The following is a 17,482-nucleotide window of genomic DNA, read 5'->3' as shown; positions in this document are numbered from 1 at the left end:
CTTTGCATATAAATACTCAATCTGAGGAATTGGGTACTTGTCCAGCTGTGAATAACAGTTTATTGTTTGCAAAGATGGACTGAACCACCCGGCTTCAAAATAGGCGTAACCAGTGCTGTCCATTCTTGCAAATTGGACAAGTTTTATAATACCTTCTCTTCACAGTCTTCTAATTTTTGTTTCCATTTCTTCCCGGAACGGGCAGGCCTTGCAAAATTGTGTGACTGCTTTCTAATCAACATGTAGTCTTGTCGAAGTCTTGATTAAATTTAAGGATTGGGGTCCAGTGCGTATTTTATTGTACACTAATTCTCTGACCATTGATACGACAGCACCTGTATCGATGCCATTAATACTGGATATCCATTTAATCTTACGGTTACCTTATTTGGGTCCGATTTGGACATTGTTATACAATTTAATTGTTCCACGTTGGATGTAAGTGGAACTTCCAAGGAGTGCACTCTCCTGGACTCTGGTCATTTTCCTAAATCTAGGCCTTGAAGGCTTGGTTTGCTGTTCCGACTCCACATACCGTCAACAATTACGATATCTTGCCAGGCTCAGTTCTGAAGGGACAATTGACTGGTCAAAGCCTGGTTTTGCTTTGGGGCTGCACTGCAGGCAACCTGGGTTTACTTGTATCTAGATACCACCTGAGAGAGCCTATATAATCATCTGCACTTAAGTGGTTGGCCTAAGCTCAGTTGAACTGGCATGGATATCCAGTTCCATTGGAATACATTGCAACTTGTATGCTTTATTTGCAGCATTTTCCAATGATAAGGCCAACTGTAGCATCTGTTTGAAGTTTAATTGGGCTTCAGCAAAAGGGCATTTTTGGCTAGTTACATTATTTATCCTGCAAACCAAATGGTCTCTAAGCACCTCATTACGCATCGACATGAATTCACATGCTTCCGTTTGTTGTCTCAACCTTGTTAGGAAACCCATAACAAACTCCCCCATCTCCCGGAGTGCTGAGTTAAACCAGTACCTTCTCAGGATCAGAGGTGGCTTCGGGTCATATGTTCCCTCATTAGGTCTGCCAATTCCTGGAAGGATTTGATATCCAGGAAAGTTGAGCAAATACTGATGGTTCACAAGCACTCAGAAGAATGACCATTGCTTTCCGCCTGCCACAGTTCGTTAGCCCTAAAAAAAAGTAACTGACGATATTGGGCCCAGTCCTCAACAGCAGGGCCAAAAGAGTCCAGTTTCCCAAACAGAGGCATGATACTTGAAAATAACTTGCCCCAAGTGAAAGCAGCTGTTAGCGAGCAAGTTCCTTAGGGTCGTTCTTCTTCCTTGTCACCACTGAAATAACTTCTCAGAGGCTAGTGTCCCTTCACCAGATTCCCTTTATTTACAAAGTTATCTCCACTCCCAAGAGTGCTTCGGGTACAAAATCAAAATCTGGGTCACTCCCGGTTATGTACATAGGTGAGACTTCCAGATTGGGCAGGCAATTATTACCCCAATCAGGGAGCTCATACTCCAAGAGGCCCACCTTATGGCCTCATTGTGGTCATTACAAGCATCATTTAAGAATCTTGACATTGCTGTGGATCTGGAATCACATATATCCTCGCATGAGTCAAGAGGGCACATTTCTTGTCCCAAAGGGACAAGAGTAAATCAGATAGTGTTTTTTTTAACTGCAATTTGGTAGTTCCATAATTACTGTTTACTGATGCTTTCTTTTTCCCTCTAAACATTGGAAAGGGCGTTGTACATGAGAGAGAAGGAAGTAGGATATGCTGATGAGGTTAGGTGAAGAGAGGTAAGAGGAAATGCATAAGGACATAAACAACAGTGTAGACCAATTAAAATAGCTTGATAGATTTTATGATTAATACTGTGACTTGGGGTTCATTTAAATATTTTGAGTTATTGCTTATGTAAAAGTTGTTTCCAGAATAATTCTGAGTTTGTTCTTGTGATCAAGTGAGATCCTTTATCTGCTTGTACTTTGTGTATGATTACCCTGTAGGGTATAGGTATAGTGCCAGTAGTGTGCCAAGACAAATTGCATGTATTACTTTGTCTGCTAATGCAGGCTCATGAGCGACTTGAAGAAACCAAGCTGGAAGCTGTGAGAGAGAATAATGTCGACCTTGTGAAGCAAATTCTTGAAGACATCAGCTCCATAGTTCATCACAATGAGACTGCTACAGAGTTGGCCAAAATCCTGAAGGAGCCACACTTTCAGGTAAAGGCTACATTTGTACATTTTTTCCTTTGTTTTTGATATAAACAAAATCAAACAATAATAAGCCTGCCAGTAGATGTTAACAATTGTTGCAATGAAGAGAAACTAAACTGAGATTGGTAGCTAAAGAAAAACATGGAAAGATGCTGGTAAGAACAGCTTATTCTGATAGAATAATTAATAGCTAAAGGAAAGTCTTTTGCAAGAAAACACTATTAGCCATAAATTCTCATGAAGGCCCCAACATATTTAGTTAAAATTTTCAACTTGAACAAAAATTAGGCCAAGATGTTCTTTGCATTTTTCTTTTCGAATTTGCCTTCTGCTATTAAATGAAGGGGATGTTTCATATTAATTTGCTTTTTTCTCTCCCAATCCTTTTTAATTCCTTTGCTTTGGTTTCCGTCATGTGACTTTTTATAATGATTATTATATCCTGCACAGAATCTATTTAAAAAGAATCATTAGCTTCCTTCCCTGCAACATCATTCATGTATCTTTTGGGTGGATTCTAACTTCATCAATACTTGCAGCACCTAGACTTTGAGGCTTTAGAGTATTCAATGACAGATGAAGCAAACAAAGCACGTGCCAGTACTTGTTTCCATGGCTTGTTTTGCCTAGAACACGTTTCTAGCTTGCCAACAGAGGCTTTAGCTTGAGGGGCACCACTCCACATCAACCGCTCTTATTGCCTGCCTGGCGTAGATGTATTGAAAAGGTTTACTGAAATTTGGCTATGCTATGAATGAATGAATAAGGAGCAACCTGGCTCAGAGGCAGGGGCCCAATCCACTGCGCCAGAATACCACTATCACTTGCAAAACAGCTTGATGTGTTTTAATGAAAGCAGAATAGCTTATTGCATTAGTTGTCTTGGATTACTGAATCATGTCTCTCTCTGTGTAAGCGTAAGTGTATTCTATCTTCTCTATAAGAACAATTGGGAAGTAGGAACTTTACTTTCGATACTTTAGTCTGTGATTCCTCAGTATACATTGGTTTATTATTGGTAAACAAATTGGTAATTAAAAATCAGAAGCGAACCTGTCTTGCACTTATAGCATAGCCTCCTAACCATTACACCAAAGTGGATTCAAGAAAAGAGTTGAAGAAAAGAGTGGCTGCAGAAGTTTTGTTTTTTCACAATATATTTCTGATGCTTTGAGGAATAATTTTAAGATGATACGTTGAGCAGCTACGGTGTTCCACTTATAAGAAGACTCAGTGAAGGTAAATCTTTTGTCCAAATTCTCAAAAGGAATTTGAGAAGAATTTACTACTTAAGACCTAGTGCACAAATTTGAAGTTTTCCCAAATTAATTTGAGGCTTATTTGCTTAATTGAATACTGTTAAATCCTAGAATAGTGTCTTAACAACACAACTTTCCTTTGAACAATCATATTTCATGTTTGAGTTGACTCATGTTTAATAGTAGTAACGTAGCATTGACAGAAGCAGGATTTGCCAGAAGTGTCTCACTAAATGATACGTTATTAATGTGTTGTTTATGCAGTGGATGTTTGGCTAATATTGCAGAATACCAGATAAATTTTAAATAATATAAATGTTGCATTCTATATAGGCTAACAAACTTGCTGGAAGCTTTATAATCGGACTTGTGATCATTTTCCAAATAGCCAGGATATGAGTTTCATTTTAAAGTCCTACGGTCCACTGAGGAGCGGACAACTTCACTAGATCCTACAAACATAAAGATCTAGCTATGGGGCTTCAAAATCTCCTGTGTTTGAAATTTACGACTTTAAAAAAATTAAGATGCTATTGTACACATTAAGCATTTAGCTATTTACCAAAGATGTATAAACAAGGGGCTTCACCTAAATTTTACTGAACCTGTTTTGATTTTTATCACTTCTTCCAATTTAAAATCTCTATTGATGAGACATCTGTGTGAAAGATTTTAGCAGCGTAATCTTTATAATCCTCTGCTGTGATTGCTGCAGTGCCAGGCAAGCTTAATAAAGCAGTTTTATTTAAAGCTGTAACCTAGTTTTTATTCTCATCTAATATTTCATATTTTAAGGTACTCTGAGTGGAGTTAATGGCTTCTGTTAGATTTTATTCTTATAGTGGTGATATGAGAGAGAGTCCATTGCCAAGATTCTATATTTTATTTGGCACTCAGTTTTGAACGTGAGAGATAATCGTAGTCTTGTCACTGTAGCTGTGCTAAGTGTCTTGCTTTTGACATATGGCCTTAACTAATTGCAACTTAAATCCGCATTTGAATTGCTGCTGTAGTGTGTATGGTGTGCATACAATGATGTTGAGTGTATACTGTCCATTTAGAGTAATTTTCTAATGGCTATAATCCTTTAAGGTTTTCTGATGAAAGTTGAGTTAAGCAGCGAATAGAGATGATTTAATTTGAACTGGGCTCTGGTGTGACCTCCTTGTTTTTGATGAATGTTTTTGCAGTGGGATATAACTTTTTTCCATTTTATTTCTATTAAACAGTAAAAATTAAAAATAGGTGACATTAGAAATATGGTTATGCCTGTTATGTATTACCCAATACACTCTGGTGTTGGAAGTGTTAAACTGAATTGAGTTGTAGATTTAAAACAAAATCCTACCTTGTGTTCTCCTACTTCCCAAAATTAATTTTTTTAAAACTATGCATTTTGCCTGTTAGAGATTGAATTCTTAATTGCAAATATTGAATATGATCCAGATGTGACAAGCATTAGAGTTACTGAATGGAAAGTCATGCCATGCCGCATGTACGTGAATTCCCGATGCAAGCACCTGGCAAGCAATATTTTTAAGCTGGAAACATAGCTTTGTACAATGTCTTTGCCCTTAATTGTCTTTGCCCTACAACACATTGATTTATTGGTTCCCTCCCTAAAGTGAGGACCAATAATACTATGTTTGATACTGAACACAATTTAATCAATAACATTTGCTCCTTTTTGCATGTAAAGACTTGTTTCCTTTTGCAGTTTGATATCTTAACCCCTTCATTGGGTCTATTGCATTTTAAACATTCTCGGTTGTCTTTCAGTGTTTCTGACAAGAGCAAGATTGCAATTCACAAAATGCTTCTTAACCTCTGAACTGTTCTATGTTAACATTTAAATTTACAGTAGGATAGGGGTCCAGGTAGTTGGTGGTGTTTGCAAACTTTGCATTAAATCTGCTTTGGCATTGTTTTCTATTTGTGTGGAGAAGCCAAGCGTCTAATTGCTGCTTGCAGAAGGGAATTAGAATGCAGGTTCTGATGATTTGAAACACTAATTCTTGCTCTCTCCACAGATGCTGCCAGAGATGCTGAGTAGTTCCTCCTTTTGTTTTTAATTCAGAAGAACAATAGACTTTTAGATTGTATATGCTTCTTTGCCATTGATTACTTCAATATGACTTATATATGTGGGAACAATAAAAATGTAATTTATAATTCTAGCTCTACAATCTTCCATCATTCATACTGGTCCAATGGTCGTGATCGTTGGGGCACTCCTCATGCCTTTGATTGCCATTGGCTTTTTGTGCTATCAAGCTCAACTCTCTGCCATCACCTCTTCCATTTAAGACATTCCTTGAAACCTATCTCTGACCAAGTGTTTGGCCACCCTTTGTAATGTTTTCTCTTTTGGCTTGACACCCATTTTTGTCTGATAACATTCTTAATGTTACATAATATTTTAGAGCACAAAGAGAGGCCACTTGGCCCAACAGATTTATTTCAGTATCTATGCTTTATGTAAGTCTCCTCCTATCCTCTTCATCTGACACCAATAGTTACTGCTGTCTGGTGGAGCATGACCTTAGTTTTGGGTTTGAGGTCCTGGTCTTCAAATATTATTTTTGTTAGTTGGCTGAGCTGGCACATTGCAGTCACTAATGAATTCTTTTGTCTATGTTTACCATTGTTGAGAGGAGGCTTCCAAATGGGGAGAATATTTTCCAGAAACTCGCCATTGATCTTAATTGATGGGGAGAGGTGTAGTGCTGTGAGAGCTAGTTGAAAGAGGACCTTGGTTTTCCAGGTGCTTTGTGAAAGGCCTATTTTCTCAGGTGCTTTGGAGAAGGAGTTGAGAGTGATGTGGAGCTGTGTTTTTGAGTGAGTGGGCACACAAACAACATCTGCATACTGAAACTGAAGTTGGTGTGCCTTGGGATTTTGTTTGGTTGAACAGTTTCCTGTTTGTTTTGTGGATTATCTCCTCCATGCATGTGTGCAAAATGCAGGAGGTGAGGTACCACACTGCAGCGAGAAAAATGAAGAGAATTAGTACAATGGCTTATCCTTGCTTGGCTCGGCCTTCACTGAGATAGGGTTTGTGGTTGCTCCTTTGGTGAAGAATATGACTTGTATGTTTCCATAGAGTAGGCGGAAAATGATGACAAATTTTGGAGGGCAGCCCAATTTCAGGCAGAAATTGCATAAGCATTCATAGTTGACATGAACTACGTGTCTTGCTTAGTAGAGCTGGTTTTGAATGATTAGCACCTTGATACTGGGGGAATGCTTGGAAGAGAATGTTGCTGTTGGACTGCCTTTCTTTCCACTGGATTTGAAGATCCTTGTGGAGGCAGCATTGTTGGTACGTCCAGTGCTTTGAAGTGTCTGTTATAGTTTGAGAATCTGTTGTCAGCCATATGAAGAGTTTTCAAAGCGACTCCTTTACCCAGAACTTAGTTGTGGCAGGAGATGTCCAGGAAGAAGCAGAAACACTTTTGGGATGTCTTCAAAACATCCCTGAAGAAGTCACATAGCCCCATTGACTCCTCAGGAGTCGCTGGCTTGTGACTGATCAAAATGGGAAAGGTTCATTTGGAGAGGCACTATACACTTTGAAAGATTTCAACTGGAGCCTTTAGAGGCAAAATCAAGGTGTTAGAGGAAAACACAACCCCCACCAAACCAAAAACCCATTTACTCAACCCTTCAAACACCATCTGCCTCACATGTAGCAGAGTGCCATTGGACTTAGCAGCTATTTCAGAGGTCATCAAGCCAGAGTGGAAACAAGACGTCTTCTTTCCCATGGGACAACTAAGGAGAGACCCTTTTTAGTAATCCATGGGTGGTCTATTTAAGGCTATATGCAAATTTAACATCACTTCTCTGATTTGCAATTCTGTCTCAGAAACCCAGTGCTTGATTTGCCTTTTCGTTAATAGTCATATGAACCATTGTTGCTTTTAGTAGTTTGTTTATTGAGTACCCAGATCACACTACTCTTTTATCTTATTTCAGACCCTTCTTTTCCAAGAAGAATGTGGCCTTATTGTACCAAAATGGGCCATCTCACGTTTATCTGTATTAAAAATAATTTGCCAATTGCATACCTGTTCTTTTAGTTCATTCACAACTTCGTGTATTTTGTCACAGTCTGCCTGTATTAATTATGCCCAAATTTTGAAGTTGTATTTCTGAATTGCTGAATTGCAGTGATTCCAGGATTGATCTTTGTGGAACACCATTTCCTACATTCTGCGAATCCGAGTCTAGCTTTAACACCAACTCTGTTTTGTTATTTTGCCACACCAAGAAGGTGTTCATCTTGCTAATTGACTCCTGACTTTTGACCTTGGTCATGAGCCTACTATCCAGTGAAGGCAGTTTGGAAATCCAAATGATTATTCCAGTGTGAAGCATTTGTGGGTGTTTTCTACATTTATGCTTTATATAAATGCAAGTTATTATAAGGCCTGCTGTACCCATCTGTGATTTTTTTTTATCTTAAGATTTACTCAATCAGATTAATTTTATAAATAATCAAACTGTCAATTTTGCATTTCATCCATGATGGAGCTACCAACAACTCATGTTTATTTTCTGAAAGCTTTGTAAGGTGGAATGATGATGACAGTCAAAAGAAAAAGGCGGTGTTTAGGGAGAGAAATCCATAAATGTTCTGAGAATTCTGATAGTCACCTTACAAAGACATTCTTATAATCTACCAGTGTGCGAAGGTCGATTTTACTTATTTCACTAGGCGTTAATGCGTTATTAATCATTTCAGAATAGGGCTCAGTATCTTTAATGCCCCATTAACCTTGGCGTACCTCTGCCATTGTTTTGAAAACAGCCTGTCTTTTAGGCAGCCTGCTCATTTCAACATGCAAGTCATGATCCTAGGATGTTGATGCCTGAACATTGTGGTTGCCTTTGCTGCAGGTATGAGTAACAACCCAGAGTGTTCCACCTTTTGATCGTTCAAAACACAAAATCAACTTTGTGCATTTGGTGTTAAGTTGGGAATTGCTGATTAACAAAGAAATGCCCTAACTACAACCATGTTGCCATTTTCCATCCCTAGTCCTCTGCTGCCATCTTGTTTAAATCATGACCACCTTTAACAATCAAAATACCTCAGTGTGTCTTTTTTCAAACAAATGTATTTGTTGCTCATCCTGAACTTTGAGGCAATATTATAATTTAAATGATGAAAACATCTGGAAAAAAAATTTTGCTTTATGAAGTGGCACCACTTGTTAGTTAATGTATGTGATGTGTAGAGTCTACATGTCATAGGTTCAAAAGAATTATAGTATGGGAGAGAACCACTGAATATTGAGAAGCAGAAGTAGATACATAATTGACAGTATATGTAGTCAGTGTTATAAATGTTATATTGATAAGGCAATGAGGTTTATGGTGTGATTACAATGAAGAGATCCTAGTCAAATGTATGGATGTTATTGGGGATCACTTTGTAAAATAGATTCTGCTCCAGTGTTGAGGAAATAATGGTTGTTTCTTGATGTTTGCAGTCACTTTTGGAAGCTCATGATTTGGTTGCATCGAAATGTTATGAAACACCACCCTCAAGCCCCAGTCTGGTAAACGAAATCTTGAGTAACCAGACAGCATCAGGAGATGCTGTTCGCATGATTGGAATTCAAAAGAAAGCCATGGAGCCCTTGGTAAGCAGTTAATTTTCATCGGAGTTTGCAATTGACTCACCTTGGGTATTCGCTTATTTATAAATTGAATTCTTGTGTTTGTAGTGTTGCAGCATTCCAGCAATCAAGTTACATTAGATTACTCTAACCATAGAACTGCTACCTGGGCAACTCCCCATTCCTGAGTACTCATGGGTCTGAACTAGGCAGCCTTTGGGCGTAGGCTTGAGTGGTTGTAATCTGAACCAGGGCTGACGTGAAAGGAAAAAAGCTAACATTTTGCCGGGTTCCAGCTCTATAATTGCCAATAATTGTGTGATACCTCACGCCAATTTGCCTTTTTGCCACATGAACTTGAACTACTACATAGTTATCTAGCTATTTGACTCAGCTTGTCTGCGATGATCACTCATCACCTGCACATTTCCCGTCAGGCATGTTGCATAATCAGAAACCATTGTTGATTTTTGCTGCCAATAACACCGATGCAGAAGCCAATTTTGCTGTCACCACCACCGTTCCAGCCGAGATTAACTTACTCAACACAGGTAGAGGAATGTAGCTGGGTTCACCATTTCTCTGTGGTTTGTACTGTTAATTGATATGATTATTTCAGCCATCAGTATAGTAAAGATGGCATTCCATACAGAAGTACTCCTAGGTTTTAAATTTTTGAACGCTTCATTATGTTTGGCACAAGTGAACGTACTGAGGTATTTTCAGGTGAGAATAGCTAGGAACCTGTTGGCTTCATGGAATTGGTGTTGAGACTCGTCATGAATTATTCTGTGGAACGGAAGGATTCCTTCCTTTTCTCTTTCTAAATTGTTGCCTAAATATTAAAAATGGAAGACAAATAATTTTGAAACTTGTAGATGAAACTTTGCAAATATTGTGAATTGAGGAAGATAGTGATAGACATCAAGGAGGACGTAAGTTGTCGGAATAGGTAGACAGATGAAATTCAATGCAGAGAGGTGTGAAGTAATACACTTGGGGAGGAAGAACAAACAGGCAATGTAAAATAAAAGATACAATCCTAAAAGAGGTGCAGAGGGGGTTTGTGTGCACTGGCAGTTTGAGAAGGTAGTTAAAAAAATCGTATCAGACCCTAGACTTTATAGATGGAGGCATTGAGTGCAAAAGCACTGAAATTATGGTAAAACCTGTATGAAGCTCTGGCTTGATGTTAGCCAGAGTATAGTGTCCAATTCTGTGCATCAAACTTTAGGAAGGGTGCAAAATCATTAGAGTGGGTACAGAAAAGATTTAGGAAAATGGTTCCAGGGATAAAGTGTTTCATTAGAATGGCAGATTGGAGAAGCTGGGAAGGGGTTTTAATAGAAGTGTTCAAAATCAGTGGGATGTAGACAGTTTGGACAGGAAGAGTTTGCTTCCGACTGCCAGGACAATCGAGAATCGGAGGACACTGATTTTAAGGAGTTTGGCCAAAGAACATTTAGTGACATGAGTGATTAGGATTTGAATGCACTATCTGAGAGTGTGTTGGAGGCAGATTCAGTTATGATTTTCAAAAGAATTGGTTGAGGGAATTTTCCAGAGCTGTGGGAAAAAGGCAGAGAAATAGGATTAGTTAAATTACTCTTGTACAGAGCTGACATGGATAAGATCGGCTGAATGGCCTCCTATGCTATGCAAGATTCTTAGTCTATTCTGTGGTAATTATTAAGCGTTTAGAGTTTTTTGTATTGCAGATTGCCTCTAATAATGATTGGCAGGCAGACTTTTTTAAAAAAAAGTACTAAGTTGAAAAAGCAACTCTGTTCTAAAGTACAGTCTCAGTTACCATTGTATTGTATTATGAATATATTGTGAAGCAAAATTATTTTCATATTTAGAGAAAGAAAAGCTGGTCTTGTGCTATCATGAGGCAACTTAACTTCATGCAGTAGAGAAAAGAGAAGTGTTTACCACTTCCTTGTTTGCAGTGATAAAGTTTCTAACTGATTTTCACACTTGACTCCAAATGCTTAAATGGTTGCATTCCTTCTGATTTTGTTGGGGAAGCATAAACATCAAATGAGTTTTAAGTTATCTTATTTTCCTTTTATAGGGTGTCACCTTTAGGGTGGAGAATAATGAATTGGTAATTGCAAGAATTCTCCACGGTGGTATGATTGATCGGCAAGGTCTTCTCCACGCAGGTGATATCATTAAAGAAGTAAATGGCAGAGAAGTTGGGTCTGACCCAAAAGTACTGCAAGAAATATTAAAGGATTGCAGTGGTGGTGTCACATTTAAGATCTTGCCCAGCTACAGAGATACTCCACTGCCCCTGCAGGTAAGAGATAATTGCAACATGCTAATTAGCAACTATTTAACATAATGGTTTATTCTGTAACAATGCATCAGTAAAACTTTTTTACTCCAATGCTCAGAATGGACTGGGAAAACACATCCATTCCTTGCCTATTCCAAAAACCTAATTCAAAATCCAATTGAATCCAATTCATGGTCCCCACACGGGAGACAAACAAGATCCAAGCTGACAAAATAAGGCATTGCACCCCATCTTGGGCTGGATCTCATGCTTGATCTTAGCTAAAAGGCTAAGTAGAACTTATACTTCACTGAACATGCACAAATTCAGGAAAAGGTATTTTATGTTGAGCACCATGTTATATATTTAATCCTGGAACCTGTTGTACTTTTGATTATCCTATTGCTGTTTAATGTTGACTATTTGAATAGCTCCATAATGGCTACTAGATCACAGTTGTTTACTTCAGTGTGCACCATCAATTAATTTACTTTGTTATAAATGCCATGCGCATTCATTATAATATCTATGATGAATAATCAATTAATTCCATAATTAAAGTGTGTTCAAATTATCAGTGGATTATTTGACAATTGAAAAGTCGCAATTGCTTTGAGCTTTGATTCCGTCAGGAAATTATTTATAAAGTATTGGTGACTTGGATGGCAAGCAGATGGTCACATGGGATAGCTCATACAGCACTTATACGGCATAAGGTTTGCATTGTTTTGAAGTTGAAGCAGCTTTATGTTGATTCTAAACTTCAGGGTATAAATTAAGGATGAAAGCCCAAAACTAAGCAGAGCAACAATCCTCACCTGAAGAGTATTGCCCTGTTTCATAGTATCTGGTCAAATTCTGTCACCAGATTTAGGTTGCATTCATGCTGTAGCTCTAATACAGATATAAAATCACAGCAGACGTAGGCCATTTGGCCTTCGAACCTGCATTGTCTTTCAATAAGATGATGGCTGATTTGTTTGCGTTTTCAATTCCTGTTAACTTTTGATTCCCTTGCCCAATGAGAATCGTATCTATCTCCACCTTAAAAATATTCAATCCTCTCGCCTCCACTGCCTTCTGAGGCAAGTAGTTCCAAATTATCACAACCCTCAGAGAAAATGTCTCCTCTCTGCCCTAAAAGATGCAAACCCTAATTTTAAAAAAGTGCACCCAATTCTGAACTTGCCCACAAGAGAAATCATCTTTTCTAAGCTTCAAGATCTTAAGTCACTGCTCGGTCTTCTAAATTTCAGTAGATACAAGCCCAGTCTGTGCAACCCCTCCTCATATTCCAGGTATCAGTCTGGTACTCGTTCTTTGAACCTCCTCCAATGCATTTATATTATTCCACAAATAAAGAGGCCAAAACTGCATATATCCTTACTTTTGTGTTCAATTCTTCTAGTAATAAAAGAAAGCATTTCATTAGCCTTCTTAATTATCTGTGGTACCTGCATATTAACTTTTTGTGACTAATGCACTAGAACCCCCGATCTCTCTGCATCTTGGAATTCTGCAACTGTTCTCCGTTTAAATAATACTCTGCTTTTTTAATTCTTCCTACCAAAGTAAACCACTTCATATTTTCCCACACTGTATTCCATCTGCCAGATTTTTGCTTACTCAATCTTTCTATATCTGTCTTCAACCTCCTTATGTCCTCATCAAATCATACTTTCCTACTAATCTTTGTGTTATTTGCAAATTTAGCTCCCATGCCTTTGCTCCCCTCATCTAAAGTATTGATATATATTGTAAAAGTTTGAGGTCCCAGCACAGACTCCTGCAGCACTCCGCTCGTCACATCCTGACAATCAGACAAAGATCTATTTATGCATACAGTAAAACAATTGTCTTGCCATGCAAACATATTATCCCCTATGCAATGAATTTTTATTTTCTGCAATAACCTTTGATGTGACACCTTATCAAACGCCTCCTTGAAATCCAGATAGAGTGTGTATACAAATTCCCCTTTATCCACATCACATGTTATTCTGTCAAAGGACTACAATAAACAGGTTAAACATTATTTCATTTTCACAAAAATATCCTGACTCTTCACAATTACCTTGGGGGTGATTTTACCAAAGAAATTCCAAGTGTCGAATTAGCGTGAAAACGGGAGAGTTTCAGATCTGTTTCTTGGGTGAGTTTGAAATGCAATCTTATGGCACTCTTTTTGTCATCCATCCTTTGCCATCCTGTAGTCACACCTTCATAATAGATACCAGATCACATTTATTTACTTAAATGTGCACCATCAATTAATTTACTTTGTTATAAATGCCATGCACATTCAGATACAGAGCCTTTATTTTTGTCTTTTTGTGATCTTTGTAACATCTCGGGTGACTGCTGGATTTTTCCTTTCTTCTTTCTTTCTTTCTGCTATTCTCTGACGTTCTTTTCCCATATTACCATTTTGTTCTCATACCTTGACCTTATCCCATGATTTGCCACATCGACCCAAGCTTCAATGATCCCCCTACTTTCTACTCTCTCCTAATGTACCAGTCCAACGTATGCACTTACTGCAAAATCCAATGTTAGGATTTACTTTGGCCTACAAATTTAAGTGAGGATATTGGGTTGGTCGATGCTAGATTAGAAATTACATGGAACATGAGAATCAGGGCTACCAAGATAGCTTAGAGCTAGAATTGTAAACCAGAAGGGGAGCTGATGGCCTAGTGGTATTATCCCTAGGTAATTAAACCAAAAACTCAGCTGATGATCTGGGGACTTGGGTTCAAATTCACCCATGGCAGATGTTGGGATTTGAATTCAATAAAATTGCCTGGAATTAAAAATCTACTAATGATCATGAAACTATTGTCGATTGTTGGAAAAATCTATCTGATCTGCTAATATCCTCCAGGGAAGGAAATCTGCCAGCCTTGCCTGGTCTGGACTACTTGTGACTCCAGACTCTCAGAAATGTGGCTGAATCTCAAACTGCTCACTAAATAAGGACAGCTAGAGATGACAATAATTGTGGGTGGCATGGTGGCACAGCGGTTAGCACTGCTGCCTTACAGCGCCAGGGACCTGGGTTTGATTCCCGCTTGGGTCACTGTCTGTGTGGAGTTTGCACATTCTCCCCGTGTTTGCATGGGTTTCCTCCATGTGCTCCCACAGTCTGAATGACATGCTGGTTAAATGCATTGATCCAAACAGGTGCTGAAATGTGGTGACAAGGGGAATTTCACAATAATTTCATTGCACTGTTAATATAAGCCTTACTTATGACTAATAAATAAACTTTTTTTAAAATGCTGGCCAGCCAGTGATACCCATGTCCCATGAATGAAAAAAAAATCTAACCTTTAAGAGCGGTCCTTAAAATTCACAACTCCCATGATCTTGAAAGTACATTATTTAATAAACCATCGTATTTACTTTATAGACACAGTAGTTTACATTTTCAATCACAAGTCTTGCCTGAGTGACAGTATCTCAGTTAGTTGCCATGGTTGCTTTGGTCTCAACCTCTTGAGGAAGAATCCACTAATGACCATGAAACCATTGTTGGTTGTTGGAAAAATCTATCTGGTCCAGTAAAATCCTCCAGGGAAGTAAACCTGCCATCCTTACCTGGTCTAATCTACTTGTGACTCCAAATGATCTGGAAGCTAAAGAAAGAACTGGCCGTTTAACTCCTGAAACTAGCTTCCCTGGTGGTGGTAACTGAGGTAAGCAGGTTAGACTAGTAAAAATAGAAGACTAAGAAAAGGAGAGCATACAAAATAGTTAAGTGGGGGTGGTAGGTTGTGGAAAATGTACAATGATTAATGTAGGAAGAGGAAGAGAAAAGCTGTCGTCCAAGCACTCCAGGAGAAACCAATTAGATTGTGAGTTGTATGTGGTGTTTAGTCATGATTCTGCCTGACTTGGTAACTTAATCATATGTAAGTCACTTACTAGTGTGACATGGATCCTGCTCCCTGTTTCAAAAGGTGAGGCATACTTGGCTTAGTCATTAGCTGACGTGCTGCAATTTAAATAGACCTAGCATCATCTATTCTGATGTCATGGTGTGTTGTTTAACCTTTCGGCATTCTTTGTCAGTGTGAATGTTTGTTTTATTTCCCTGCATGGACCATTTTCAGAATGTACTTTGTAGCATTAGATAGCGCCCTTGACCAGCTCTGATTTGAGCAATATTGAAATAATCTTCTATACCCATCTTGACAATGATTATCAGTTAAACCTGGGATTCCAGTTTCCAACATCAGAATGTATCATTATGGTGTTAAACAATTTATTTAATTAACTATTACTTAAATAAATTTAATTAATTGTGTTTCTGCTATACTTGAATCATAGCCACTGATTAGATTGAGACATAATGTATAAAATTGAAATATGGTGGTTAATTTGGAAGATGTAATCTACCTAATTGAATCATAGAATTTGCAGCCCTTGTGGCCCTGCAAAATTTCTTGTGAGTTGCTTCTCCTATACCCCTTAGAAAGCCAAGATTGAATCTGCCTCTAGCACACTCTTAGGCCATGCATGCCAGCTGCATAAAAATGGTTTTCCCTCAAGTTGGCTCTTTTTTGCCATTTGCCTTATATTGGTACCCTTTGGTTCCTGATCCTTTTGGCAACAGAAACAGTTGCTTCTTATCTATTCTGTCTATACCCCCTCATGATTTTGAACGCCTTTTCTCATATCCTGTCTTAATCTTCTTTTCTCTAAGAACAGCCCAGGTATTCCAATCTACCGAAAACTGAATTCCTTCACTCTTAGGGACATTCTTGTGGATCTTCTCTGCATCCTCTCTAAAGCCTTCAGATTCTTGTACAATGCAGTGCCCAGGATTGGAGACACTGTCCCAGTCCAGGCTGAAATGTGTTTTATAACATTTCCCTATAACTAATTTGTATCCTGTACCTCTATTTATAAAGCTTACGATTCTGTATGCTTTTGAAAAACATTTTCAACCTGCTCTGCCAGCTTTAATGCCTATACCCCAGGTGTCTCTGTATTTCTGAACCCCATTTAGGCTTTCAATCTTTATTTTAAAATGTCTCTCCTCATTCTTTGTACCAAAATATATCACTTTACATTTCTTTTCAATAAACTTCATCTGCTATGTGTCTGCTCATTCCACCAACCATTTCCAAAGTAACCGAAACCTTATCATAAAATGACAACTTGCCCGTGAATATTCTCCTCCTGACATCTGATCCACTTGATTTGCCTCAATCCCCAGAACCAGATACAACACAGTCTACTTCCTCTTTGGACTGGAAACGTAAGATGGATTTTACACTCCCCTGCTGGTAAGCTTGAAGGCAGTTGTGGGATAGGGACACACAAAATCCAGTAGTTGACTTTCTGATGTCTACCTGCCTGCTCTTGACTTGCCTGAAATTTTACAGGCACAAGAATGCATCAGGGAGTCTGCCTTTGCTGCTTTAGAGAGCTTTTTAAAGTGGCAAGTTAATGGCCACTTAAGGGCCTGCTGCTATTTTACCCACAGCAGGATGAGGCCAATGCCATGCAGGAAACCTGGTGTTTCAATTGGGTGGGGATTGGGGACAGTCGTCTTTTCTGAGCTCTTGGGGATACTGTTCCCACATTTAACCCCTCCCCAGCCTCTTGAAACTGGCCTCAACCCTCCTCACTGAGACCCCTGATCTCAGACTTGCCTGGGCTCCTTGAGGTGATGGGGCTGTCTTTCAACCCACCAGTGGCCATCACTGCTGGCTGGTGCTGCAGGAACTACAGAGTTCCAAACATCTTATTAGGGGGCAGAACCATTCTGAGAAAGGGATGGAAGTCTTGCCTTGAAGCAGTTAATGCCCCTTTCAGCATTAAATTGCAGTGGGACAGCCGTTGAAGTCATGGGCAGACTCCCATTGATTTTTCAGCCAGCAATATGCTGTACCTTAAATATAGCCCACACTGTTCTAGAAAATTCTGCTGGACACATTTCAAAAACCTCTTCCCTTCCCTACCTTTTACACTATTACTTTCCCCGTTTGTATTTGAAGACCCCAATATCACTATCCTGTGGTTTTTGCATCTCTGTAATTTCCATGCAAATTTACTCTATATCTTTTCCACAATATACCAAGTAGCCTGCTGGTTC

General features: G+C 38.7%; 1 protein-coding gene across 10 annotated transcripts in view; it reads left to right on the top strand.

Annotated features, from left to right (window-relative positions):
• Positions 1-17,482, top strand: part of pals2a (protein associated with LIN7 2, MAGUK p55 family member a) — a 228,761-nt gene that overhangs the window by 173,611 nt on the left and 37,668 nt on the right. For all 10 annotated transcript variants that reach the window (XM_080206828.1, XM_080206864.1, XM_080206837.1 and 7 more), the window contains 3 exons: positions 2,060-2,212; positions 8,964-9,116; positions 11,170-11,397. In XM_080206828.1, coding sequence (XP_080062954.1) covers positions 2,060-2,212; positions 8,964-9,116; positions 11,170-11,397 — 534 coding nt within the window. The remainder of the gene's footprint in view (positions 1-2,059; positions 2,213-8,963; positions 9,117-11,169; positions 11,398-17,482) is intronic.

This window comes from Carcharhinus amblyrhynchos, chromosome 2 (assembly GCF_965287045.1).
Source record: "Carcharhinus amblyrhynchos chromosome 2, sCarAmb.v2.hapA, whole genome shotgun sequence".
In the NCBI taxonomy this organism is placed as follows: Eukaryota; Metazoa; Chordata; class Chondrichthyes; order Carcharhiniformes; family Carcharhinidae; genus Carcharhinus; species Carcharhinus amblyrhynchos.
This window is presented reverse-complemented; position numbering and strand designations above follow the sequence as displayed.